General features: G+C 36.3%; 4 protein-coding genes across 6 annotated transcripts; all 4 read right to left on the minus strand.

The window, feature by feature from the left end:
- Positions 1-77: 77 nt before the first annotated feature.
- LOC306845316 (6-phosphofructo-2-kinase/fructose-2,6-bisphosphatase 4) lies at positions 78-12,443 on the minus strand. 3 transcript variants are annotated; one of them, XM_079378025.1, is made up of 14 exons: positions 12,214-12,443; positions 5,055-5,171; positions 4,881-4,977; positions 4,704-4,770; positions 4,033-4,107; positions 3,863-3,919; positions 3,583-3,704; positions 3,295-3,502; positions 3,063-3,209; positions 2,881-2,985; positions 2,663-2,792; positions 2,524-2,586; positions 1,414-1,478; positions 78-1,328 (listed from the first exon to the last, which is right to left on the minus strand). In XM_079378025.1, the coding sequence occupies exons 1-14, from the start codon at positions 12,263-12,265 to the stop codon at positions 1,269-1,271; spliced, it is 1,365 nt and encodes a 454-aa protein (XP_079234151.1). In that variant the 5' UTR covers positions 12,266-12,443; the 3' UTR covers positions 78-1,268. The 3 variants fall into 3 exon arrangements, with proteins under 3 accessions (XP_079234151.1, XP_079234150.1, XP_079234152.1); XM_079378024.1 differs by lacking the exon at positions 12,214-12,443 and adding an exon at positions 7,554-7,788; XM_079378026.1 differs by lacking the exon at positions 12,214-12,443 and adding an exon at positions 7,075-7,202.
- Positions 12,444-13,231: 788 nt separating this feature from the next.
- On the minus strand, positions 13,232-16,845 carry LOC306845317 (uncharacterized protein). Its single transcript, XM_079378027.1, has 8 exons — positions 16,714-16,845; positions 15,394-15,534; positions 14,911-14,997; positions 14,585-14,672; positions 14,409-14,505; positions 13,832-14,153; positions 13,695-13,743; positions 13,232-13,617 (listed from the first exon to the last, which is right to left on the minus strand). Exons 1-7 carry the CDS (start codon positions 16,789-16,791, stop codon positions 13,720-13,722), a joined length of 837 nt encoding a protein of 278 aa, XP_079234153.1. The 5' UTR covers positions 16,792-16,845; the 3' UTR covers positions 13,232-13,617; positions 13,695-13,719.
- Positions 16,846-17,039: 194 nt separating this feature from the next.
- Positions 17,040-19,867, minus strand: efcab12 (EF-hand calcium binding domain 12). Its single transcript, XM_079376627.1, has 7 exons — positions 19,396-19,867; positions 19,078-19,218; positions 18,833-18,986; positions 18,648-18,712; positions 18,216-18,417; positions 18,026-18,119; positions 17,040-17,468 (listed from the first exon to the last, which is right to left on the minus strand). The coding sequence occupies exons 1-7, from the start codon at positions 19,708-19,710 to the stop codon at positions 17,255-17,257; spliced, it is 1,185 nt and encodes a 394-aa protein (XP_079232753.1). The 5' UTR covers positions 19,711-19,867; the 3' UTR covers positions 17,040-17,254.
- Positions 19,868-20,327: 460 nt separating this feature from the next.
- On the minus strand, positions 20,328-27,962 carry uroc1 (urocanate hydratase 1). Its single transcript, XM_079376628.1, has 20 exons — positions 27,862-27,962; positions 27,644-27,774; positions 26,658-26,788; positions 26,467-26,560; positions 26,230-26,289; positions 25,996-26,124; positions 25,847-25,908; positions 25,334-25,400; positions 25,101-25,244; positions 24,423-24,511; positions 24,282-24,344; positions 24,028-24,207; positions 23,846-23,943; positions 22,893-22,965; positions 22,616-22,805; positions 22,170-22,268; positions 21,997-22,096; positions 21,129-21,210; positions 20,850-20,949; positions 20,328-20,774 (listed from the first exon to the last, which is right to left on the minus strand). Exons 2-20 carry the CDS (start codon positions 27,770-27,772, stop codon positions 20,634-20,636), a joined length of 2,031 nt encoding a protein of 676 aa, XP_079232754.1. The 5' UTR covers positions 27,773-27,774; positions 27,862-27,962; the 3' UTR covers positions 20,328-20,633.
- Between the last annotated feature and the right edge of the window lie 31 nt (positions 27,963-27,993).

Raw genomic sequence — 27,993 nt, forward strand, 5'->3', positions numbered from 1 at the left:
CCTTTAAAAGATGGGTTCTCTACACAGGAACACCTCTGCGGTGAAGATGCCAATATGCATAAATAATTCAGAACTCGATCGATGACAGAATGTTTTAATGACAGTACTTCCAGAAAATGTGACATTGTGCATCAAATTTGAGATCCATGAGCTACACATATATTATCATAGTCAGTCCTACCGATCACAGAGACCCACAGGACAGATTAAATCACAGATTCACAGAGCTCTTCATATTCAGATCTCAGAAGTGCTCTTCAAAAAAAACAGTCCTTATAATAAACATGACTAACTGAGATGAAAACATGTCACTCACTTTATCTCCATAAACACAGGCTTATTGACTAAAGTAAAAAAACAAACAAAAAAAATATACATATAATCACAAATGCATTTCACATCTATAGTTGAGATTTAGGACAGTACACTCTTCGTGCAAAAAACATGTTATTAAAGAAAAGTACAAGTATGCTTAACATGCAAAAAAATAGCCTACTATTATAACAAGGCTTTAAAAATGTAAACATTGAATTTGTCTGGAAACGTAAGATAATATACGTAATATATTTGAAAATTCCTCGCTATATTTTGAGCATCCTAATTGACAGCTGTTTTTAAACATCTGTCACAATTGTGACAAGAGCTGCAATATCCAGGTGGTTTCAACACTGTACAAAAGTAACGTTCATGTGCACCGATTTTTCTGAAATTATGCTTTTTTTTAACCCAAGTCATGTATATGAATAGCATTTAGTGTTAGATGACAGCCAAAGCACTTAATTTAAATTCTAGTGTGTGAATGAGTGAGATGTAAAATATTGCTTAAGAAAATGTGAAGACACGAAGCAAAAAAAAAATTTAAATAGCCAGTATGTGGAAAAGACACACCAGCACTGATCATTTATTCTCACATACAAAACGTTAATGATTCCAGCAAAAATTTTCAGTAGAAAATTATAGAAAGAAAACTTGAATCGCCTTCAGTTTTGCTCTGTGCCAGCCTCGACTGCAAACAGACCTGCACGTGCATACACGAGCACACACACACACACTCGCACCCCAACACTAGGGTTATTAATCAATAACTGGATTCCAGTCAATTGAGAAGAGAGAATAATACAAATATAAGGCCTAAAGTTGCTCATCGTCAGGACTCATAACTGACTTTCAGCGTTTCCAACCACTCAGAAACCAACGAGAGGAGTCACATAAAAAGGATAGAGCAGCCAGATGGAGTGTTGCTGATGTACAGGATGCGAGGTCATAGGTTAGTAATGGGCTGGAACAGTGAGAAGAGCCTCCTCTGGCAGACGGGAAATGTCCACATTCTGTCACAGTCAAAAAAAAGAATTATTTTTCCAAATCTCATTAGAATTAATATTTATATATGTAAAATGACTCTGGTTTTCTCACCTCAGGTTTGTCTCTGTGAGTGTTCACTGCCTCCACATTAAGATAGATCGACTCCACTTTACAGCCTAATGCAGGACACAATCTAGGTTACATTCAAGTACATTTCAAGAGTTCATGTTTCCAGGTAATTAAGTGAGCTCTTCAACAGATAAAACTGGGGTGGGGGGGGGGGGGGGGGGGCTTTCACAAGGAATTTCTCACGGTCTTTAAACCTGTTTCATAAAACACTGCTGTAACAGAATAAAAAAAACCTCCGATTCATTTTTGGCTCTATGAAACTACTTAAGGTCGGCACTCCTTGTTCGTTTCTTCATATTGAATTGCTCAATATTTACTGTCAGTGCTGTTATTTCACACAGAACAGGACAATGCAGAACAACTTGTCACTACTCTTGTCGAGTCAAGGTGGTCTTAAAGGGAAAAAAAAAAAACTGGAAATGACTTCAGAATGTTCCTTACAAAAAGCTATCATACAAAGTAAGAAGACTTGACTACATTGTGTCACGAGTACACGAGTCACAGTATTTTTTTTTTTTCTGTTACTGACAGCCCAGTCCCCATCCACTTCCACTGTATGGAAAACAGATTCTGCAGGAATTGATCATCTGCATAGATCATTTTTTGATCGATGGAAAAAATATAATAGAGGTTTAGATATACATGTGCATGGCCAAACCAAAAAAAAAAAAAAATCATGGCTTCAAATTAAGAAGTAATTGTCAAGACTTAATTTGTGTACATGTTTTATTAATTTGTTCCCTGTTTTTTTTTTTTTTTTTAAATCCCGGGCACATTAGATTAACATTAATTTGTTTTAGATAAATTCTGGCCATGTTATATCCAATCAGTTCCCTTGTTTCTATTTGGTTAAATTATTAATTATTATTTAAAAAAAATAATAATAATAATTGAATAATATAACCATATATTATAATTATTTATTTAATAAGAAGAATTTGTAGCCAAAATACCTCATGTTTTTCCCCTGACATCTCATGTGCAGGGCTCATACATGTCGATCAATGATGTTAAATTTCATTTTTGGTTGAAGTACCAACTATATTGCTGTACACATGCTCCTCAAGTGTGTAAGAGAGAAGAGTTTCTCACCATAGGCCACAGGAGTAAGCTTCAGGACTGTGTGTAAGGGACATTTCAGGTACGGCAGCTCTTCTGGAAGGCAAACGAAAGGTTAAAGATAACAATATGCAAATATTTTATTAACCACGGCATGTCCCCATCTACACACCTGCACTCTTGTCCAGGAAGTAAGCAAGCAGACAGCGCATAACAGCCTGGTGACAAATAACCAACACATTCTCTTGCCGTTCAAGCTCCATAATGACTGGCTCCAATCGCTGGACAAGATCCTCATAAGACTGTAAAGAGCAGGAATGTTCAATTCTCTCAGATTTAATGAGGTTCCTTTCTAGTTGGCTGGGCTGTAAATATAGTTTTTCAACACACCTCTCCTTTAGGGTAACGGTAGCGATATTTGTCCTGGTCTCTGAGGGCAAACTCCAGAGGATAATGTTCCTGGATCTCCTCATACATCATCTCCTCACAAACACCCTGCACACATGCTCAGAGTCACTCAAATGGCACTTTTAAATGGAATTACAAAGAAAACACTGCCATATAATACTTACAGCATCAATCTCATTGAGGGCCTTCCATTGTTCGTATGGTACACCCAGCGCCTCAGCGGTCTGAATGGTTCGCTTCATCTGACTCGTCCACACCTTGAGATCCTTTATATTCTGATCCTGTATAAACGTCCCTAGACACTGAGCAAACTGAGACATACGAGAAAAGAAAGATAATGAAATCCAAATGACCAATGCTGTAGACACTCTTTCACAGACACAAAGCATAACGCACCTCTTTACCGCGGGGCGACAGGCCTGTATCCCCTCCGATGCGACCTCTGACGTTAAGGTCACTCTCTCCATGTCGACAGAGGTAGATGGAGCGCGGCGTGATGTGGATGTTCATCAGATAATAAACGATTCGACTCTGGATGTGGTCGAGTACACGGTTCACCAGATACTGCTGACCCACGTCCATTATTTTAATGTATGACAACTCTCTGTAAGACAAAACATACAGCATTAAAGCAACTACACACAAAATGAAAACAAATGAAACAAATGAAATTGGATTTCTGACCTGTCTAGGTTTTCATCCAGTGGCTGGTAACTGTTCTCATAGCATTTGATCCTCTTCATAAAGTCCTGGATGGCTTCTTCAGTGTTGCGGTCAGTGTAGTCAGGACTACCCAGCTTCACCTGCTGCTCTCCGACACAAAAAGAAGCAGAAATTAATGCTGGGATAATTTAATACATTATTATTCATCTACTGAAGAAAAATGCTTTACATTAGAAAGCATTAGAAATCACTGGAGTACTACACGTTTGAATCACTTGTCAATTTTTAAACATCTCCTTACCACAATGTTCTCTGCAATAACGTTGGGGTCTTCACAGACAGACTCCACAAAAAACACCTAATTAAAAATAAAATAAAGAATTGAGGATAGTAGGATAGAAAGAAAAGTGTAATAATGAAGAAATACTTAACTACACAAAATAATGCCGTTTTATGAATGTTGTGTTTTACCTTATAGCCATTTTGTTCTGCAAATCTTATGATGGTGGCCCTCCGTTCTCTGGTTGTGTTCGTGGCATCAAACACCTGGGGAAAAAGAATAAAAAAAAAAACACTCCTGAATAATACTCAATGTTTATGAAAAAAAAAAACGTCTCTATGCTCACCAAGGCTGTATTTATTTTATCAAAAACAATATTACTACAATTTAAAATAACTGTTTTCTATTTTAATGCATTTTAAAATGTAATTTACTAGCAGGATCAATGTTGAAAACAAAATTGTGCTGCTTAATATTTTTAGGATTTTTTGTTGAATAAAAAATAAAAAGGAGCAAGTAAAAAGAGAAGCATTTATTTGAAATAGAAATCTTCTGTAACATTATACTTTACGGTTACTTTTGATCAATATAATGCTTTTGGTGCTCGAATAATATTTCCTATTATTATCATTATTGAAAACATCTCAGCTGCTGAATGTTTTTGTGGAAAACATGATACAGATTATTTGATGAATAGAAAGCTCAAAAGAACAAGCTTTATTTGAAATAGAAATCTATTGTGAAGCTATACATGTTGCTACTGTCACTTTTGATCAATGTAATGTGTCCATGCTTTAATGAAAAGTAATGTATAAATTATAAATCAGTGTGATAAAAGTAATGAAAATGCAAAACTACTCACAGCAACCTGGCCGCCCTCCACACTGAGGTACTGTCTGACGTCATTGAGTGCTGTCAAAGCACACTGCCTGAAAACAGAATAAAAATAAAGAAATCAGGACGACAACACAAAATGCACAACAACAGCAAAAACATATGAAACCAACCATCCACAAATGGAGAACATGCAGAATCTTACTTTCTTATCTTCAGCCCTTCTTCATTATCAGGGCGAAAGAATTCAAAGCTTTTGTAGATTTTCACACATTCTCTCCGATACTGTCCCACATTGAATTCTGCAAAAAATACACTGATTTAGTCACTGTATGCTGGATGTATAAATATTTTGGACTATGAGTGCATTTTACCGTACCTTTTGTTGGTACACCAATCCAGTTGAGGTAGCGTGTGAGTTTTTTAGAAATGTAGGTTTTGCCTCTCGCTGGCAGGCCCACAGTCACAATGAGAGTGGGACAGTTGGTCATGCAAACTGCCAAGACACAGAGAGACAGAAAATAAAAATGCGTCTGTAAATATATAGCTGAAAAGACAGTGAATGCTCTCTTTGTTTGGTTTTTCAGTTGGTATGAATAATTTGTCAGAGCAAACCATGCAGACTATTGTTGGTCAGGGGAACATATATGCAGCGTTTCTACAGCCTCTGAGGGAATTGTAACTTTTCCTACTTTGATGAGAATAAATGCATTCTGGATATTGTGAAATATTATGAAATAGTCTTTGGAAACTCTGATTTCATCAGCTTTGCACTTTTCATCTTAACCAAAAAGAGCAAAAAAAATGATATTCATCCAGGCACAAACCAAAACATTTCTGCAGATCCATGTACTTTATACATTTGCATCAGTCTTCCTGAAGTGACGTGACGTGTGGCCAAGTATGGTGACCCATACTCGGAATTTGTGCTCTGTATTTAACCCATCCAAGTGCGCGCACACAGTAGTGAACACAAACACACCGGAGCAGTGTGTGCATATTATTCAAATTATAAGATGCTTTTGTTTTCTGCATTTCACCAAATGAAACTCGCCATTCCTGGTTATCAAGCTCTTTTCAATGTCTGCTGACTCCTCATCAGTCAGGATCCTCAGATACTGAGAGATCATGTGCATGGTGTACCCGAATGCAGTCAATTCTCTGCTGACTAATTAAAAATACGGATCCTGCTGAGACTGTTCAGCATCAGTTTTTGCTGCAAGTACAGCTCATTCAGTGTCAGGTTCACAGAGTTCAAAACGAATCTGCCAATTACACAAAAATCTGCATTTAATTAAACACATCCCTACAAGTGTAGCGTGTCTTTGAGAAACCGCCTCACTCTGCAAACCTGCTCATTAAAAGGCTATAAACTTCCTCTAAAAATCCTGTATGACAGCAGCTTTGGGGCCACAGAGATCTGGAAAAACTCTCAACTGTTGCACAGTTACTTTTTGCCCATTGGAACGCAACAGGCCCAAAGGAATTTAAAGGACATCCCTAAAGTCAGACCACAACCCTGATATCCCACCCACACACTTCACTCCACAGAGGGAATACAACCACAAAGGTACGCCACTTTCGCCAAAATAGGATAGAATAACATGGCATCATAGTTTTTTTTTAACTCCTGAGGGAAACTGGGGGGAGGGGTAGACACATTAAACATCTTTCATTCAAAACAAAACGGCAGAAAAACCGGCTGCACGATTTCCACTCTTTAATATTTCCAAAGTTACCTCAAGCAGGATAATTATCAATGTATTGGATGTAAATAACACACAATTTGCTTCCCAGTTTTTAGTGTGGAAATAATATAATCAATAAACTAGCATATTGTAATGAACGGTTTCATTTTGTTTATCAAAATAGGAGCTAAATGACAAACACTAGGTCACATTTTCTGTCATGATGTTTATTATCAGGGTGACAAAGAGCTGGTCAACATGAGCTAAGAGCATCAGGGGTCTGCTGTTCACACGCTTCACACATGGGCAGCGAATGCGCCATTGACCAATCAGAGAGCGTCTACAGCCAGGGCTCAGCCAATAGGACACCAGCTACCCAACACAATGCACGCAGCTACTGTACCGGTGCTGAAAACATGCTGGAGCAATGCTGGTGTCTCACGGTACAAATTATTCATTTGATATGTTCGTGATGCTGAGTTGTTACTGATAAATTAAGTAAATACGCAAACGGAGGGAGAGTATGCGGAGTTTAATGGTGATACAGCACTTTCGGCTTTGTGTGACGCATTGGACACATGCTATTCATATACACTCAGTGTTTACTCTTGCTTAGGAAAAACTGGCAAAGCTTAAGAGACACTGGGAGAAAATATACTGTTGTTAAATACTACAGAGTTTAGATTAGAGCTTCAATGTAGCTTACTGTACCTAACATCTGAGGCTGAGCAGGTTTCGGTGCATCCTGGTTGCATCATTCCCGTCTTTATACGCTGCGCCTAACTTACTCAGCCCGGGTTCACTGGGTTTACTTTGTAGTGCTTGAATTAGATGCACGCCTACAAAGCACCGATCGTGTGAGTTCTATGAATATTTGTCTCAGAAATGTCATGATAAATCAATTGATGAGACAACAAAAAAGCATATATGATGACAATCTGCCTAAATACTGAACATGCACCATTACTTCCGCACCCCAGAGCATTTTATTACTCAACTCCAGATGGTGACTTTAAGAAACCTAAAAGATGCAATACACACAAATTCTGCTAAATAAATAAAAAATGCGCGTATACGCATGCAAGTAACGTTAAATGAACCCAATAAATTGATATAACATTAATTGCATTGTCTGATCATTTGTAGTCGTGAAAAGCTGGCTTGCACAAAGCAAACAACGTTAACGTTACCTCTTTTCTGAGAAATGTGTTTTTCCGGTAGCCCATTCTTGCATGGCATCCATATTTTTCGCAGTGGGTTTTGTGTGAGCTCTCTGGGAATCGCCATTATATCATCTTCGGTGGAGCTCATCCTGGGTGTATTATCATGACCCGGTTCTTCAGAGCTGATCGCCTGTTCTCTGAGACTGAGCTGCTGGGATGTATGTCATATCGGCTGAGCAATGGCAATGACCGACTGTACCGTAATGCCAGCAAAAAACGCGCACACAACACCTCCCTCTCTACTTAAAACTGTAGCCATATTTATTTTAAACCTATTTTGAAAGTTCTATAATTAGACAATAATTAAATACCAGTTACATGAACACAACCATTAAAAGCTAAATTACATTAGCAAATAAAAATTTGATTACTAACTTGTGAGAGCCTAGTGACTATTTACTATAGCTAAAATATCTTATTTTATACTGAATACTGATTAAGCTGAATAATATTTTTTTTATTAAAAACGTCATCTGACAAATTTAACACGACTCTATGCTTTTAATGTCTACTTAGTTAGCTTTAATTAATCAGTTTTAATGTCTTTCTTAATTTTTCCACTATGTAAGCACACCTGCACATTAATGCATACATTCATCGTGGTTCAATGCATATACAAAAACCATAATAATTCTCCGAATATGTTAAACTCGTTTAACAAGTGTTGTTTGTCATTATATTAGTATTTGGTTAGAGGGCACCCATTCGCTGAAAATTACACAATTTACACTAGAAATACCGCATTATATCTAATCTACCGTAAAACTACTCAGTGATGTGGCCAAACTGGGGGGAAAAACATGAGGAAGGGTGCCAAAAAAGTCCCGAAATGATCGCAGAAGTTTGAGAAAAACAGTTCTGCAGCTACTGTTCACATGAAGTGCACATGGGTCGTGAATGTTGATATATCTTTGTCCAATCAAAGCCCATCGACAGTGAGGAATCGACCAATAGAATGGAAGAGAGACTGCACGAGGAGGCGTGCGCTGAGAGGGGCACAGAGAGGTAAACATCTTAGGACTTGAACGTTCTGTTCTTTTTAGCCACCAAACACCTTAATAATATTACTAAGAACTTTGCCCTATAAATATATAAGCTACATAGAAAGTATAGGTTCACCAATAGAAGCAGGTCTGTTGTGCTTTCAACAAAAATGTTTTCTATACTCAGTTTTTGGTACATTCCTTTATTAAAACATAGTTTTAAGAAATATTGTAGGGTCAGGTATGAAAACTAATATTTCTGGCTATGCATATAACTAATGTATATATACATTACATATTTATACATACATATGTTTACTATAGGCACAATAAAACATACTGCTAATATGTATAAGAATATATAATACAATGAAACTAGCAAATGTATACTACCAAAGTCTGGACAAACCAATATTTTTTATTACTACACTGGAAAAAATATTTTTCGAAGTTGTAAATAAAACAAAGATTATTGGAGTAGTTTTACAAGATAATACTATGGCGGTCTTTCTACTTCAAAATTTCACATTTAATTCAATGTGTTACTTGCTGTTTCTTTGTAATTATTTGGGAAATTTACTATGATTTTAAAATAGTTTCTACACCATTTTATTCAGTGAATTTTCCACATGTTAAAATAATAGTAAATGTAACCGTATAAGTCTTTAAAATAATATAAATGAAAGTATGGGGATTATTTAGCAATCAAAAAACGTATCTTATTTTAGCCAGTCAGTTTAGCTTTTTTAACCAGATTTGGCTTTTTTAACAGTTCCCTTCTGCTTCCCATATGTTCTTATCATCACTTTCTGTCCTTTCTTGTTCTCTGCTCCTTTTCCTTCATTTCCAGTCCAATTATTTGTTCACAAAACAGTTTCAATCGCAAATATAAGCCTGTAGATCAAAAGGTCAGTTGTGTCCAAGCCTTAGGTAGCAGGTGGTTGTTTTTTTGCAGATGCTGCAGGGACAAGGGATATCCTGGCTCATCGGATATCCTCAACAGATATCAACATGACAAGCAGGGCAAATAGGGCCATCTTGTGGTTGAATAATGAATCATATTTTGTGTGTATATAGTAAGCCATGTAGTAAACTTTAAAGAAATCAAGATATTTGTAAAATATATATAATGTGTCTTAATTACCCTTAAAATCACCACAGTCCTTTTTTATTTTTTAACTAGATTGCAAATAAATAAAATAGGGGATGAAGAGAAATGGAAAAAAAAGGTGAGAGTGTCCTAATGTCCTAATGTCAGCGGGTCAGGAGGACTAATCTCCTTAGACAGGTGGGACAACAGCAAGCTGCTCAGGTACTCAACCGCAATATTTTTACACCTGTGTGATAATTAAAGACTATCTTTTAGAATGAATTAGCAATCAGGTCCACTTAGATAATGAATGAAAAAGATAAAGAAATATAGGCAAGGAGTTTTTAATCTCATTAAATAACCAGGGACCCAGCACTCTGGGATCCCACATATAAAAAATAAATTTTCTGCGTAATAATAACTTTGATTGGAATTTGGTTGGGAACTTAAACATAATTGAATTATGCAATAATTATACTTTATATAATCTTATAGTTCCCCACCTGCCCTGTATAATGCATCTCAACAAGAATAACTCCCAGCTAAATTGTTGTATTTATATTATTTATGTCAATATGATTGTTCATAATGTTATGAAATATCAACAAGTTGTTTTGGGGGAAAAAAAATCTATCTCAGTTGAGTCTTAATTGTTAGCACGATACAGATAACATTATCAATTTCAGGAGGAACAAGTCTTTTAACAACATTCTTTGGGAAATAACCAGAACGTAAACAGAACAGAATGATTAATAATCTACAGGAAAATAAGGAGTGCTGTTTTCTTAATATTATGATCTAATGGTTTTTAATATGCACATTTTGGAAAAGATGTCACTATTAAATTCTCTTTAGTTTGACAAAAATTAATGTTTCCTTCAAATTTTATAGAAAACATTTTAGCACACTGCATGACTCTTTATGCCAGAAAAAGCCATTTGCTTTTCTGAGTATTATAAAGCATCGTGCTTTTCAAAAATATATTTTTTCCTTTTCTCTATCCTCTAGATGTTAACCACCCACACAGCAGCCTGTGACATCACAGCCTTTTAAACTCAGAAACAGATGAGAGCAGGAGAGCATTCTGTGTGAACAAGTGGGCTGAAAATGCATCAAGTATGCAGTCAATGATGCAGCAGACTTTGCACATATAACATACTATTTCATTAGATATGACACATAAACTCATATACACAAACGCAGACGTAAAACATAGCCTGAATCCTTAAATGGGATTGGAGGAATGGAGCTGAACTTTCACACAGATAACCAGAGAAGGATTGAAAGCAAGACAGGGATGGAGAGCGTAGCACACATGCGCAACAAATAAACAACATAAGGAGGAAAAAGAGAACGCACAAGAGGAACAACTCTCTGTGGATATACACAGAAGGAAAGAGAGAACAAATAGAAGGAAGACGCAGATATCTCAGGGAAGCACAGATAAACACAGAAAGAGACTAAGAGCATGGGTCACAGATCACAGAGAGATTTATTAGCACTTACACAAAGGCCTGATATATTTTGCCAGGGTGTGTTGCCATAGTAACCCACCGACCAACAAACAGGGTCATTACTGACACACCCTAATTAGATCTGCTTGAAAACCCATGTCCACCCCTTTATCTCAAACTAAACCAAAACAGAATATATAAACAGGGTTTTATGCACAGTACAAAGTAACATCTGTATCATGGTTTAGTCTTATTTCGGGTGACAGTGCAGCTGCAACTCTGACTAAGCCAAGCAGGCATACCATGCAATTTGATCTAAGACAGTGAAATGCATCCACACATACACACACACACATACACACACACACACACACACACACACACAAAGCTCCCAAAATTTGTCATGACCCACTCTAACATCCATCCCTCTGACTGATTTGTCTTGCATGCTTACTCATGCCAGCTGTCTTATCCCATATAATAAGACTAGGAGTGTCTGCATTTCATAATTGCAAATTCTCATTTAACCCATGCTGCTGCTACATTTGAATATAATATAAAGTTACTTCAGCAAGAGACAAAATACATATGTTTTGGCTCTGTAAAAACAAAATAAATTAGTTTGTGTAATCATTCCATTTCCCTTTCATTTTCTCAAGAAATGAATGTTTAGTTTGTTTGAAATGAATATCAAGTTTGTTTACTTTGCCCTGACAATAAGTAGCCTAGTCTTGTCCCATGCATTACAACAACAAATCAATAAAGTGGATAGCAGAATAACAATAATGCTTTCAGCTACAGAATTTACAGTACATGTAGGCTTCATTAGTTGTCTTATGTTTGTCAGCTGCCAACAAATAACTGAAAAAAATCCCATATCCACGTAACAATGTTATTTCCATTGTTAGAGATACAATTATGTGAGTGCTTTGATTATTAGAAATATTTTTATATTTCACGAATCATAAGTATTTGTTTACTTAACATATTCGCTGCGGGCACACACCGTTTACAGTTTCTACAGATTCATATGGTCGTGACAAATACAACTGACCGCAAAGAAACACGGTTGCTGAAGGAGGAGAGATGCCGTGTCTTACCTGTCCCGTCGCGGTCTTGTCCGTCTCGAAAGCGGCTAGTGTTCCTCATCATTCAGGTTCTAATAAAGAGCTGACGTGTTCAGGAGCGGACTGCGTGGAAGAGCTTGTGCTTGTCCTCGTTGGTTCGTGGAATCATTGTTTAGAAGGCGTTTTATACAGGATTTGCGTGCGTGTTTAGATAACAGACGCGCGTCTAAAAACAGCCACATGGGAGTCCTTGACTTCAGAGAAACAGATTGAGGGCAGAGTAACGCCTATAACACTCACTCTCATTATATAATGCCAGACGAGTTGCTTTTAAAGAGTAGATTAATTAAAATGAGCTGTGGATAATGAAGAAGTACAGTGCCAACATGTCTCTCTCTCTTATACACCCACTTGTCTAATCCACTTAACTGTACTGTACATACTGTTTATCTTGTAAATGTACATTCATTAACAGTAATGCACACTCAATGGGTCAACTTAAAATCAACAATGTGATGATAATGCTGACATTTTATGTTATCATCTATCAGTGAGGGACAAAATCTGATATATTAGTCACTATCATGCAGAACATATTACATTTTGTGCTGTCATTGACTAACACTGTCATCAAACCTCTGACAAAACACTTGACTGAGTGTACCTACGTAAATGGGGTAAAGTCACTATGATAAATAGTATCCAAAAAGTGTTTGGATAGTTAAGCCTCACCTAAACTGTGTGAGTGTCAGATTATGCAACTGTCATTTATTTATAAAGGAATACTCCACCCAAAAATCTAAATTCTGTCATCATTTACTCCCATCCATTTTGAATCCAAAACTGTTTGACTTTCTTTTTTCTGCAGAACATAATATATTTGAACAAAATATTGGTTGGGAACCAAATGACACCGGAACACCATTTCTCAAAATATATATTATGTTCCATAAAATAAAGTAAATCATGCAGTTTGACAGTGTAAATGATCCCAGAATTTTAATTTTTGGGAGGAATATCCATTTAAAACATAACTCACAAGTACATTTTCAAGCAAACAGTTTCACAAAAATGAATTTATTCAGGATTTAAAATCTTAAACAATAGATACACTGTTCAGAATTAAGACAAAGTATTTGGATACTTGTTTGTAAGAACTAAGAATAAGTGAAATTTGGAGTAGAGGTTTAGCATTACATGGTTTGATATTTTGTTTCAGAAACTGTTATGTTTTTGATTACACCATTCATCATTCTTTAAAAAATCTATAGTTGTTCTGCAGAAATTTCTATGATATAATTAATAAAGATATATATTCCACGTGTAAGTGCTTGTGTGGACCACATCCCACTGTTGCTGAGTCATAAAGTCCTAAATGATGGAGAGGATGGTGAATTTAAAGGTAGTCATCATAGCCAGATTCATCCTCGATGCCAGCTGCAAATATAGAAACATGTCTGACATATTCCTTAAAGAGAAAACTGAGTTGAATTACATTTAGACAGATGAGTTACCATTATAGTGAAAATTGTGCTTTATTCAAGCAGAGTAGGGATCTTTAATCTACAACAAACACATTGAGATATAATTACATTAAACAGGTATTTACAAACATTTCTGTATATCATACAATATAAGAGCACATACTTACAAGTGAACTTGGAGGGACAGTGGGGGCCTGGTAAGATGGAGGGGGTGGCACCCATGATGGAATGGGAATAGTGGAGTCAAAGTTTTGCACGCTAGCATCGCAATTCAACTTCAACATGGCTATCCTGGCATGAATGGGAATAGGTGGTAGGGGCCCTTTCCTCTGAGCAAGCGATATAGACTCTTCATTAATACTGGAGAGAGTCTGTGCTGAGTCATGTGATTGGCTGGACGCTGTGCTAGCAACTGTGGGTTTGCTCTCTGGAAGTGCTGCATCTGAATCAAGACGGTGTGGAACTCTGGGTAAACTTCTGAGAGAAAGCCTATGGCCAGAATTAATGCCACAAAAAAACAAAAATAATCAGAAACCAACTGAAAAAACTATTGTGGGATTTACTTTTCAACATTTTCACTCAAAAATTGCAATAAATCTTACAATTATAAATAAACAGAAAGTAATACATTGAATTAAACATAACATTTGTAAGTATATAAACTGAAATTGTAAAACATTCTCTAAAATGCATCATTTTATTTGGTTGCCCTGGTTGCCTGTCTATGTCTGATTTGCTTCTCACCTCTTGTGCAATTCAGTTCCTCTAAGACAATTGTCAAGTTTTTCTTTCCAGTGAGAAACACCCCCCACACTGTATCTGCGTGCAAGTCCCGAAGATGCTGGAGAAGAGAGGAACATTCATTGGCACAACGTTCATTATTTTAATGCGATTTGCAAGGAGAGTTCAGAGTGTCAGACCTTTGTTGTCAGTGATCTGCTTCTGCGCAGCAATGTAGAACTGCTTGGCCTCATCTTCCTCCGCAAAGTTTATTCCTATCTGACACTCCTACACACACATTTGGTTTTCATTATGATGAGGACTTTCCATCGACTTCTATTGCTTTTCTATTGTTGAGTTAATTATATTTAATTAAGCCCTAAACCTCAACCTTATAAAACATTTTTATACTTTTTTAGTCAATTGTGAGATTGAATATGCTTGGTTGAGCATGCGGATCCACATGCACACATAGACATAAAAACACTTACACACATACATTCAATGCAATGGATTTGTCACTCACATCACCAGGGAAGGTATGGAAATGAGGACAAGTTTCTGAGTATTCAAATGGTGTGTACAGCTCCTGTTCCCACTGCAGCTTGGCTTTCTGCAAAGAGAAATACCACGTTCACACATCTTGACACGGCCTAAAAGTCTAAAGCAGATCCATTGCACATTAACAAGTGGTGGGAATAGGTCAAAAAACAATATAGACTTTGTAGAAGACATTTCTGAGAATGTGCAAGAATAAAAAAAATAAAGCAAGTGAATAAGCCAACTAAAAAGACAGAGAGTATGACATTTGTGATAATGTTGTGATGTTTAGTGTTAAATATATAAAAATAGATTGTATTGATGTATAATTTGTAGAATGTAGAATTTAAAGAGAAATGTACACAAAATCATCTATTAACAATCTTTCAAATTTAGATTTGTCCTGAAACTGCTTCTACTGCTGATTTCAAGAAATTCTGATTCTTTCTGTAATATCTGTTAGCCTCACCTTAAGACAATAGAGTCTCATGAATGTTGAATTCACAGATTTATCTTGCACCAGACATAATACTCCAGAACTGTGACTTTTCCATTCCTTTTTCTGTGGAGTGGCTGCCATTACCAGCTGGACAATACCACATGCTAAAACCTGTAATGTACACGAGCACAAACACACACACACACACACACACACATTTGTTTTTGTGAATTGTGGGGACATTCCATAGGCCTAATGGTTTTTATACTGTACAAACCGTATTTTCTGTCGCCCAACACCTAAACCTACCCCTTACAGGAAACTTTGTGCATTTTTACTTTCTCAAAAAAACTAATTCTGTATGATTTATAAGCCTTTTGAAATATGGGGATATGGGGAAATGTCCTCATAAGTCACCTTCTCCTTGTAATACCTATGTCATACCCATGACTTTATATAAATTTATGTCCTCAAATGTCACAAAAACGCGCGCACACACACACATATACATAAATACAAGTGCAGTGTGTACATATGCAGTATATATTAGTTAATACACTTTTAATCACAAATACAGATCCAGTTGTATTGCAGACAGTGCAGTCAGTGGTTATTTAGTACCTTTTTTCTGTACAAATATGCAGTTTTGTGGGAAATATTCAATTTGCATAAGTTTGCATAGTTGAAAAATAATTGTATGTGTCTGTACTATGACTGGCCTCTGCAGCTCAATATCTGTGAATCATTCAAATAACCACCATGTGTTCTGGCTACAAACCAGAAAAACCAGTGGTCAGGTTGTGTATTCCAGATAAAGCTAAATAAGTATGTGGAAAGAGCATAAAACACCAGACAATTGTCTGATGTGGGTGTCCCAGTCACTATTATTCTAGTATTAAGAGATTATTTGTTAATATTTTAAATTTGTTTTTATTTTTCTATTTTGAGTTTTCATTTTAATTTAAGTTACTAATTTTGTTGTTTTTGTATTTTTTTGTCTATATATATATATATATATATAAAATTAAACTAAATAAAAATGACAACTGCTGCTCTGACAACTAGCTGAAAAATTTAATTTAAATATAGGCTATATATATATATATATAAACTTATTTCAGTAAAAGTTCATGTTATTTGAAATATCTCTTCTGAAGTTATGTCATAGAATAACATAGGTCTCAAGCAACATACTATACTAACAATGAATAATGGAAGTGCACTAACAGTAATTCTTGTACACAGTATAGAATCTTTTTTGAAAAATAATTATGGTATTTAGATCCGATAATGTATAACAAACAAATAAGTAAAAGAGATGAGAAAAAGTATTTAAAAAAGTGAACTCACACTGCAGTCATGACTTAGTAAACTGAAGAGAAGACCGTTCTCACGAGTCGACAGGAGCGGACTCAAAATTCGTGACATCTCAAAATTTGTATCCTCTATCTTTGATGACTCTCTTCTACAGTGTGCTCTTTCTGTTTTCTCATATCCATAGTTGTCCAGATCTATATCATCAAACAAATCACTCTGCTTTATACTTCCTAATGCAAATACCCTGGTGTCAGGAATACAGAAAAGAGGAAAACAGAGTTCTATTCCCACAACACACATAAGTAATTTGTACATTCATACTCCATGTTGTAAAAAAAACAGTATTGAGAATTTTTTTTTACATTTTAGTATTTATTAAATCAAACATAACTGCTTTAGTTCACTCTGTCACAGAGAAGAATATGTTGAGTGAAAAAAGCAAAGACCTGTGCAGCTAAAAATAGCAGCGCACCTACAGTAGAATTTCAGTGTTTTCATGCTGCCATCTAATGGTAGAAATTCACTTTTTAGAAAGTCCCATTTAATACAGACATTCAATACAGTCAAAGATGTTCTAGAGGCTGTACGTTTTGTGAGCCTCTATGTCTCCAGAGGTTGAGTATCCTAAATGATTTACAGGCCAGTGTCCAGGACTTGGCACAACAGTATGTTCGATACGCTGAAATAAAACCATTGCAGGAGCGCTTGTCATTACAGGCAGAAACAAGCGCACATGATCTTCCCTTCCAGGCCAGAAAGCATTAGGGTCCGCCCAGCAAACCGGCTTCCTACAACACATATACAGACATAACCAAAATAAAGAGTCTGTAAGATTTTTCAGTATCTTTGAAAAATGTACCTGAAAGCATTTATTGGATCAAAAATACAGTACAAACGTAAAAATTGTGAAAGATTATTAATATGATTTAAAATATCTGTTTTCTATTTCAGTCATTTTTTATTTGTAATTTATTCCTATGATGGCAAAGCTGAATTTTCAGCAGCCATTGCTCCAGTCTTCAGTGTAACAAGCTTCTTCAGAAATAATTTGATTTGGTGCTCAAGAAACATTTTTTATTATTATTACTAATGTTGAAAAAAGCCTCTTAATATTTTGTGGAAACCGTGATCCATTTTTTCTTTTAATTTATTTAAAATAGAAGTCTTTTTAACAAGCTAAATGTCTTTATTTTTTTGCTAAATAAAAGCATCGATTTCTTAAACAAAAAAACCCATCTTACTAACCTCAAATTTTTGAAAAGTTAACAAAACAAATAAATAGACATCTCCTCGTCCTGGTCCTGATTAGTAGATTTTTTTTTTTTTTTATCATACAATGACTTACATCTCTTTGTGGTCCTTATGTGCTCCACCTTCAACTCGATGTGTTTTGGGTGTCCCAAAGTAACCTCCAAATTTGTCACCAGGGTGCAACAGGACTTAGAGAAAGAGACACTGTTAGACTGCATTTGTATTTGGCATTAATTTTTCAATCGTTTACTATGCTATTATATACACCATACTATATAACATACCTTTCTGTAGTGTGGCCTGGCTCACATTTAGCCCTTGTTGTTGGCATTGCTCCAGTGATTTCAGGTATTCTCTGAAACAAAGTCTCCTGAAACGATCCACTTCTCTGCCCACTGGGCCACTCAGAGAAGAAGGGCAAGAGGTCTTGGTGGCTGCCAGCACTCTCCGCATGATCGCTAAAACCTCCACATCCTGCATGCCCTCCTAGAAATATTTACATTTACTACTATGTATGTGGCATAACTCACCTCATCATCTGATAATGTAATTAACATTAATTGTATACAAATAGTAATAAAGATTTAACTTTTGTGATCATTATAAAAAGTACTTTGGTGGGAACATGGTACTGTAATGATCTTTGATATTTATTTTTATATTTAAATAAAAATAAAAATTGATAGTTCTTTTTATATGTTTATGTGTTGGTGTACCTGGTCATCTTTCTCGTCTCCATGTCTTGACCCAATCCTTCCCTCACAGTCTGCATTCCAATTTCCTTAACATAAACATGCAGTACCTTATGATGTTACATGCTGTAAGCAATGAACGTTCATTATCACACCTTTGCACCTGGACAAGTATTTGTCCCTATCTTTACCCCCAAACCAAGATATACCTGGGCTTGATTGCTGTTCTTTGTTTTCCTGATGCTTTCCGCTCCAGGCCTGAATACCAGCAGCCAGGTCTTCCACAGTTACTGAGTTTCCATCCTTACTATTCAAAGAGGACATCAGCACATTCAGCCGCTCAGGATGTATGGAGAAGCCTTCCTACAATCAAACCAAAAACACATTTGTTTGTTTCTTAAGTCTGTGCAAAAAACTAAAGAACAAATGTACTGCCAGAGCTGTGTATGCACACCTTTTTAAACAGAGCACTGAGGTCTATACGCTTTAATGTACCAGTCTCATTCCAGTCCAAGAGTTTGGAGAGGTTGCAGGCTTCGCACATGCGCAGAAAGCTGTTCACTTCTTCCAGTTCAAGTCTGAGCGCGCTCGGAGACTATGATATAAAGACAAAATTGAAAACACTCCCCCAAAAATATTTGTACAAACTATTTGGTTTAACAAATTTTTCTAATGCAATTCGTGTTTTTTTATATAATATTTTTAGTTGTGGCATTTGTAGAGGCACATCACATTTTCATCTAGTTTTCATTGTATGAAGTTATGTTCCTACAGCGACCGCATCTGATGGTGGAACACTGCTTGTTTCTGGAGGGAGTGATGACATCCGCTTAGCTTGTCTGTCTCGCTCCATAACGAGGACCTCCAAGTCGGTGAGGATGGGTTTATTATGGAGCCATCTGCGCAGATCTCCCATGCGTTCAAGCGCTTCTCTGAACGCTTTCCTGTCGCTGATCCAGTCCAGGTGCTCCGCGGGTTTGTCTCCAGGTAAACGCGAGTAAAACTCAGCGGCGCCTCTGTGGTCTGATGCAGGTGTTGCAGGTCCAGCGTCGAGGTGTTTCGGCTGTGAACGAGTTGATTCTTTCATCTTATCGGTTATATGCTTCCTAAAGGCACTACCACTGCATTTATGTGGTCCTAACGAACCACATGCTATTTGAAATAGGTAAGTCTCTGTCAAATCTCGCTTTTTTAACCGCCTGAATTCCTCTACCAGCGTCGGGTCATCCAGTAAGCACTCCGTTCCCAATACTGGACTTTTTGGCATTGTTTAAAAAATAGCTGTTCAAATAAAATTAAGCTAAATTGTAATATGCCAGGATTTTTCAACGCCACTCACTTCTGTAAATGAAGCTGTGAAGTAACTAAAGTCTATGGGTGGCATGTTTGCGTGTATCCATGACATCCTTTCTTTTGCTCAAAGGTCAAAGCTTTTCTTCATTTTGACTCGAGACTTTACTGAAGCGTCTTTTAGTTTAATTACATTATATTATATAGTAAAAACTATAATGAAAATGTGTCAGTTGCATCTCAAATTCTTTTACTGTTTATGGCACAATACTATTAAAATACTATAATTTGACACCAGTGTCAGAAATTAACTATAATATTTGTCCACTTTAGATTTACATTCAGGACCATTCTTACCTTTATGGAAGCTTATTATTTTATAAGCAGATAAAACACACATCAGGTTGTTTCTTTACCTCAAATACTTTATTCAAATCAATTCACTGAAATAAAATTTAAAAACCAAACAGTTGTTTTCATTTATAAAATACAAAAGTAGCTGTAAATAATGCACTAGTTCAGGGTAATCTTAGATTTTAATGTATTTGACTATGTAGAATTTTACAGTCTATATAAGCATTCCATTGTCCAACCTGATTGAATAGAAAAATACTTGTATTACTCAAACTGATTTTTATTTTTTATTTTTTTCTGGTATGTGAAAGTGTGTTCATAGACACTCATTCTGTTGCCCTTTTATGCATAATCTCATATTTCAATTTATCCCTTCAGTGCGTGGTCCAGAATTTGATCTTCCTGTACTGGGTTGGGCATCGTGACTCTCAGCTGACGCTGGTCCTCCATGGTACGTTGAATTGTTTCATAAGCATTAGCGTTGCCAGACCAGCATCTTCGTGCCACCTAATGATATACACATCAGTATTTATATATCAGTATAATCAGTGTATATATAAACATACACATAGAGATACTCACCCCATTAGAGACGTCCCAGTTCAACATTAGTTTAGCTCTTTGCCCTGCCTCTTCAGAACCATCCAGAACCAATCCAAAACCACCATTTATCACTTCCCCCCTAAAGATAAAAATATATAATTGATGCACTACTGATTACTAAATAAAAACTTTTTATGGTACATTTTTATTCCAAAAAGTCTTTCTGCTCAATCAGTAATACACAATGGCCAGCTATTAGTGATTGAATTAGAATTAATTTCTAAATTAGTTTTCATCAATAGTCAAATCTCTCCTTACCATCCAACTCCACCTCCATTGTGCAAAGCAACCCATGTGGCACCACGGAATGCATCACCAACAAAGTTCTGCACTGCCATGTCTATAATAAATGCACAGACATAAATATATTAAATAGGCTCTCTGTAATACTTCATTCTGATTGGTCAATCAGAGCATTCTGTTATCATATATTTTTGTATTTCATTTATTTTTATGACAGCTAATAAAATTAAAATCATGGTAATTTGTGACCATGGACCATGGACCGAGATTCATACATCATCTGAAAGCTGAATAAATAAGGTTTCCATTGATGTGTTGTCTGTTAGGATTGGATAATATTTGGCCGAGATACAACTATTTGAAAATCTGGAATCTGAGGGTGCAAAAAGATCAAAATACTGAGAAAACTGCCTTTAAAGTTGTCCAAATTAAGTTCTTAGGAATGCATATTACTAATCAAAAATTAAGTTTGAATATATTTATGGTAGGAAATTTACAAAATATCTTCATGGAACATGATCTTTACTTAATATCCTAATGATTTTTGGCATAAAAGAGAAATTGATCATTTTGACCCAAACAGTATATTTTTGGCTATTGCTACAAATATACCCCAGCGACTTAAGACTGCTTTTGTGGTCCAGGGTCACAATTAGATTTTTTCCTTCTCTAAGTAGACATGTAATAAGTAAGTTAATATATATGAAAACATTTGTTGTCATTATTGCACAATAAACCCCTCTCAGGATAATACAACACCCTTCCTGATCACCTTGTCTGGTTTATTTTACAGTGTCATCATTACTATACATTATCCCTTACTCAGTATAGTTAGTATAAGGACGACGAGTTCACTTGTATTTCTAGATGTGTCTGTTTGTACCTGCACAGAAGGCAGAGCCATCATAAACATTTGAGGTCTCCCTGAAGGGGCTGTCTGTCCCACTGACATCATGGTGGTCTCTACTGATGACCACTGGAGCCTGAGGGGCAAAGTGTGTATTAATGAACCAGAATTAAATGAGTACTGTAGTATGCACACTTCAGTAGCTTTACCGAGACTCTGCCCTTAGCAATGGCTTGGTTTATGGCCAATGCGATGGATACTCTTCCTCGCTGGTCCGAATAGAGAATACGGGCCTGCGAACCCACAACCTAAACACAAAACTCAATCTTACTATGCAAATTGCAGCCTGAGCGCACAAAGCATTATTATAACACACAACCTAAAAGATCCAGTACATTTTAAGAATCTTTAAGAAATTAATTAAAACGTATGTTTAAAATCATAATTGTATGCCTATCATTGGACACTTTTCTCAACTGAATAAATTCGGGCTGACTGTGAATAAGATTTTCACAATGGCATCACTTTCTTTGGTGTTATGCAGAATCCACACCACTTGATGTCAGTATAAGTTCAAAATCGATCCGTAAATAAATTTATGTGACTACAAAATGAACATTGTGGTGATTTAGGATTGGGTGCCTGTGACTCATACCATCTTGTGTTTCCCAGCTTCGCGGATCCAGTGGATGTTATCACTGTATTGCTGTCGGACACATTCGGTTACTGTGGAACTGATCTCTTCTAGTACAGCAGTGGCGATTGCGTCAGTCTCAGCCAGGTCAGCAGGGTCACCAGAGGTACAGACCCAACGAAATGGCCCAAAACCCAGTGAAAAAATATCTCTACAGGAAGGGGCAAACATTAAAACTAGTCTGTGAGTGTGTGTAGTTAGTACATATATGTGTGTAAGCATGCGAATGGTCACTTACCCCATTATGTGTTGGACATATGAGGGAAATTTAAATTCAGTAGCCCCTCCCCCTTTCTTCTCTACCTCCGCACCTTGAAGAGACAGAAGAACATGTTTACTGATGCACTTTTTGTCTTCAACGGATTTTGAGTTTGAGTTTAACAATGCATACTTAGATGTTGAAAGGTTTTATTATATGGCCCACTGGAGTATGTAATACTGACTGGATAATCATGGCATTTTAGGTCAAATTTCTGTGGAAGGTTGTTTCCACCATGGCGGAAAAAGAAAAGAAAAGAAAGGTATTGTGACTTTTTATCTCACAGTTCTGACTTTTTGTTCTCAGGATTGCAAAATAGAAATTCAAAATTTTCGAGATATAAACTTGCAATTCTGTATTTTTTTCTCGTAATTTTAATTTTACATTGCACAAATCTGAGTTTATATAATTCTGACTTTCTTCTCCCTAATTCAGAGTTTACATGTCACAATTCTCTTTTTGTTGTTTTCTGCCATGATATAAAAAAGGTAATTGTGACAATATTTTTTCTTTTTTCTTACATATGCGAATTGCGAGTTTATATCTCACAATTCTTCTCAGAATTAAACTGACAAAATTAACAGAATTAACCTTGCAATTCTGAAAATAGTCACATTTGTATATATAAACTTAGAAGTTTGAGAAAAAAGAAAGAATTTTAAGATAAAAATCACAATTACCTTTTTATTTTTTTCTGTGGCACAAGTGAGCTTCCATAAATATCTATGTATTAAGACAGGTTTATTATTGAAGACAAAATTTAGAATTGACCAATTTTGCATTTTTCTGCATTGCTATAGTTTCACATCTCTCCTATCACTCTGTGGTCTCTTTCTTCTCACTAAATGAAATAATTCATAAACTTTCAAACTCATCTATTTATTTATTTATTTGGTAAGTAGCCATGTAAGGGCAGCTGACTCTTCACTTGCCTGCTCTCTGGGCTTCTAATAGAAAAGCATTGCCGTAGTCCCAGAAGAACATCCCTGCATCAGACAATTTATTGATGGCAGCCACCTGCCTGCGAAGACTACACAAGGGAGTTGCAGCTTATGCAGTTTTAAATAACTTTTAGTTATTTGTGAAACTCATATCAAGCGATTTCTGTGTGTACCTTTCATGTACTAGGGTTTTGAAGCGCTCAGGCTCGGTGTTCATGAGCTGAATGGCTTGTCTGAAGGCAAGTTGCACTGGATAATATCCTCCACTGAATGGATTATGAAGTGATGTCTGATCAGAACCCAAATCAACCAACAACTCTCCTGTCTTCTTATACTCCAGGTAGAGGCGCTCCCTGAAAAATACTGCACTTATAATTTACTAAAAAATGGAAACTATTGCAAATAGAATATGAAGCACACAACTTACCAGAGATCCACAATGTTGCCATGGTAGCCTAAACTCAAGGCCATCTTTGCCTTTCTGGCCTCCCTATAAGATTAAGCACAAGTTGAAGATAAGTCTGTGTGTTTCAATGTGTTTCTATGTATATTTCCTTGCATACTGTACCTGATGCGTTGGATGCAGTGGCTCAAGTCACTAGTGATTTCCATCAGCCAACCCTGCTCGTGCCTTTTTTTTAGTGGAGCTTCATCAACCTGCAGAGGTCAGCTATGATTATGCACAGAAGGTGTTTCACATGTGTATCATTTTAGGGGCCTGAGGGTGTTTTGCAATCTGGACTTCTGAAGAATGTAAAGAATCCAAACTAGTTTTTAAGCGTTTTACTCCACTTTGCTATTAAGATTTTGACTGAGGTTTGCTATAAATCCATGCTGTTGTTCTCTTATAATATAAGGTTCACTTTATTTTTGAATTTGCATAATTACAAATATTTTATCTCAGTTTTATGGAAATTATTGATTGAGGGACAACTGTTTAAAAATATACATGAAAACTGAAATGGACCAAAATGAGACATATGCCCACTTCTAATGCCAGTAAAAGTGTGAATGCAAACAACTGGGTTCACATTTTGGTGCATTTAAAGTTGAGACTGCTTCTTAAATTATGTCTATAATTTATAATCTATAATTATCTTCTATAAATTATATATATTTTTTGTGATTAAATTTGAGGTGTAACTCACTGATTGGTAAGCATATTTGTTTTTAACAGGAAACTGAATATACTGACTGGCTAGAAATATATAATAATAGTGAGCATTTATTTTGACCATTATCTAACCTCTGCAATGACCCCAACACAGCCAGTAATGACTGCTGCCTTTGCTTGTGCTCCGCTCATGCCACCCAGACCAGATGTCACAAACACACGACCCCTCAGGTCACCTGAGCCCAAGTATCTCCGACCAGCATTGAGCACTGTCAACTATATACACAGAGAAATACTTGTTTAGATCTGTTTTTTTTATGTTTTCATTTGATAGAACAGACATTTTTTAATAGATGCATTGTTACCATGGTTCCATGGACGATGCCCTGAGGGCCGATGTAACAGTAACTTCCAGCGGTCATCTGTCCATACCTGACCATAAACACAGAGAAACATATACACGAGACAATACAGACTATACTATCACCCAGTTCTTCAGGCATGCATTATATTGATTAAAAGTGACAGTAAAAATATTTATAATGTATTTCACATAAATTATATTTGGAACTTTCTATTCAACAAAGAATCCCAACAAATTCATCACAGTTTCCACAAAAATATTAAGCATCACAACTGTTTTCAACATTAATAATAAGAAAAGAAAATTCTTAAGTACCAAATCAGCATATTAATTTGTAATAATATTTGACAATATTACTGTTTTACTATATTTTTGATTAAATAAATGCAGCCTTCATGATTAGAGATACACTTAATCCTTATCTCACCAACCTCAAACTGGTAAACTAGAATAGTAGTGTACATATGCACATTTTCTAAAAGAGACTAACTAATAGGTATTGGTGAAATCTCACATTGTAATGCCCATAGCAAACATCTTCTCATATTCCTCTCTGGAAGAATAGTTTGGAATGACCTGAAACAAAACAAGAAGATAAAGAGATGCACCCTTATAGGTAAAAAATAACCCATACTCATGCATAAAGGTCTGTGTGTATCTCACCATGCCGTTTGTGATAACACAGCGTGGAGAAGAAGGAAGGCTGGGAAAAAGACCCAAAGGATGACCACTGTACATCACAAGGGTCTGCTCTTCAGTCATGGTGCTCAGATAGTGAAATACCAACCAGAACTACGTATACATACACGCACATAAACACAGTGTATATGAAGAAAAATGTGTATTATAGGTGCATAAAATATTATATTACAGATACATAAATCTGTACAAATCTACCTGCGCCCAGTTGCTGAACACCTGTCCGTTTCCTCCATATGTGACAAGCTCTTGTGGGAACTGCGAGCAGACACGCATTAAAAATGAGGGTGTATTTTAGAGATACAGTACTTACACCATAAAATATTTTCTTCAAGAAGGAAAAGCAAGATCTATAGGTCTAAAAAAAAAGGCCCTCTTGCTGATTGACCCTCCCAGCCATTTCTGGATTATTACATATCACATGTGAAAATGTACCTGTGCTACAGCAGGATCCAGGTTGTTCATTATCATAAGCATGATGGAAGCAGCTTGTCTTGTTCTGCATGGGTACTGATCAATAGGATAGGCTCTATAGCACACACATACAGTCACAGATACGGTGTGAAATGCCATGGTCAAGACATGGTATATTAATACAGTTGTCCATGCATTTGCTTATTTTGTACCTCATACGTAGTGTAGGACAGAAGCGGTACATGTAAATGTGTCCATACTGTCTGAGCTCCTGTGCAAACTCTGTAGCCAGAGTCGCATGCAGATTTGGAGGAAAGTATCTCAAAGCATTCCTCAAAGCCAGCTAGAGAGACAGAGAAGCAATGACAGAGATCAAGAACAGGAGCGTTCTGTAGAGATGAACCGAAAGGATAGACTGAGTGAGCATGATGCAATCAAGTTACAAAATGTTTTGGTCTCTGTCCCTCATCCCCCATTTCACTGAGCATTTGTTGCCTTCTCTCTTACAAAACTCAGACTCTTATCTTCTCTAATGATTGACAGGGCTCCCAGTGTGGAAAGATTTGGAGGATTTTGTATTTTTAACCACTGTTGATCACTGTGTAGAATTTAAACATCCTAATTCATTTAAAAATCTACAGTTCAAAAGTTTGGGGTCAGTAAGGTTTGTTTTGTTTTTGAAACAGTAATATTGTGAATATCACTGTAAAAATGACAACAATGTTGAACAGTTTTTGACAAATCACTTTTGACAAATTGAATGTATCCTTGCTGAATAAAAGTATTAATTTCGTTTACTTTTGAACAGCAGTGTATATTCCAGAACAACATTATCATTTTATGCATTTCATATTTTAGGGCTGTAAATAGCCATCTCATTACACAACATGTAAACTAATCAAGACATTTTAAAGAATCAATGTGATTTGTTAGAATCAAAAACATTTTTACTGAATGACAACTTAAATCTCAGTCTGTTCCCCACACAAAGTTATCATATCGCTTCTAAAGATTTGGAATGTAGCATACAAGTCATATGCATTACATGTATGATGCTTTATGGTTTTTGTCCTTTTTGGTCCTCATGCACTGTCATTGTATGAAAGAAAGCTGATCAGATATTTTATTTATTTTTTTAATTTTCAATTATAATGACCAAATAACCCCGAATGGATGTGTCAGAGATATATTTACTCACCCGTTCTTCTTCTGGGGTGAGGTTTGGAGTACGGACAGGTGCATGAGGTATGCTGGGGTCTCTGCCACGGTTTGGAGGAAGAGGATCATGGGGTAATCCGGCACAGATCTCCTTTAGGCTGGACATCATTCCTGTATTCACAGAGGAGATATAAAGTTATGAAAACAGCAGATATACATTATATATATATATATCTGTAAGCAGAGGTTTATACTTACAAGTTCTCTCAGGGTTTGTCTGTAGTTCACAGGAAGAATTACAGAGGTTTATATGAACACTGCCCTGCTGACCCTCTAACCTCCTCCCTATCACTCCGTTGGTCAGTTTACTTGGTTTTCCCTCTAGTATCA

Source organism: Barbus barbus (genome assembly GCF_936440315.1).
Source record: "Barbus barbus genome assembly, chromosome: 25".
NCBI lineage: Eukaryota > Metazoa > Chordata > Actinopteri > Cypriniformes > Cyprinidae > Barbus > Barbus barbus.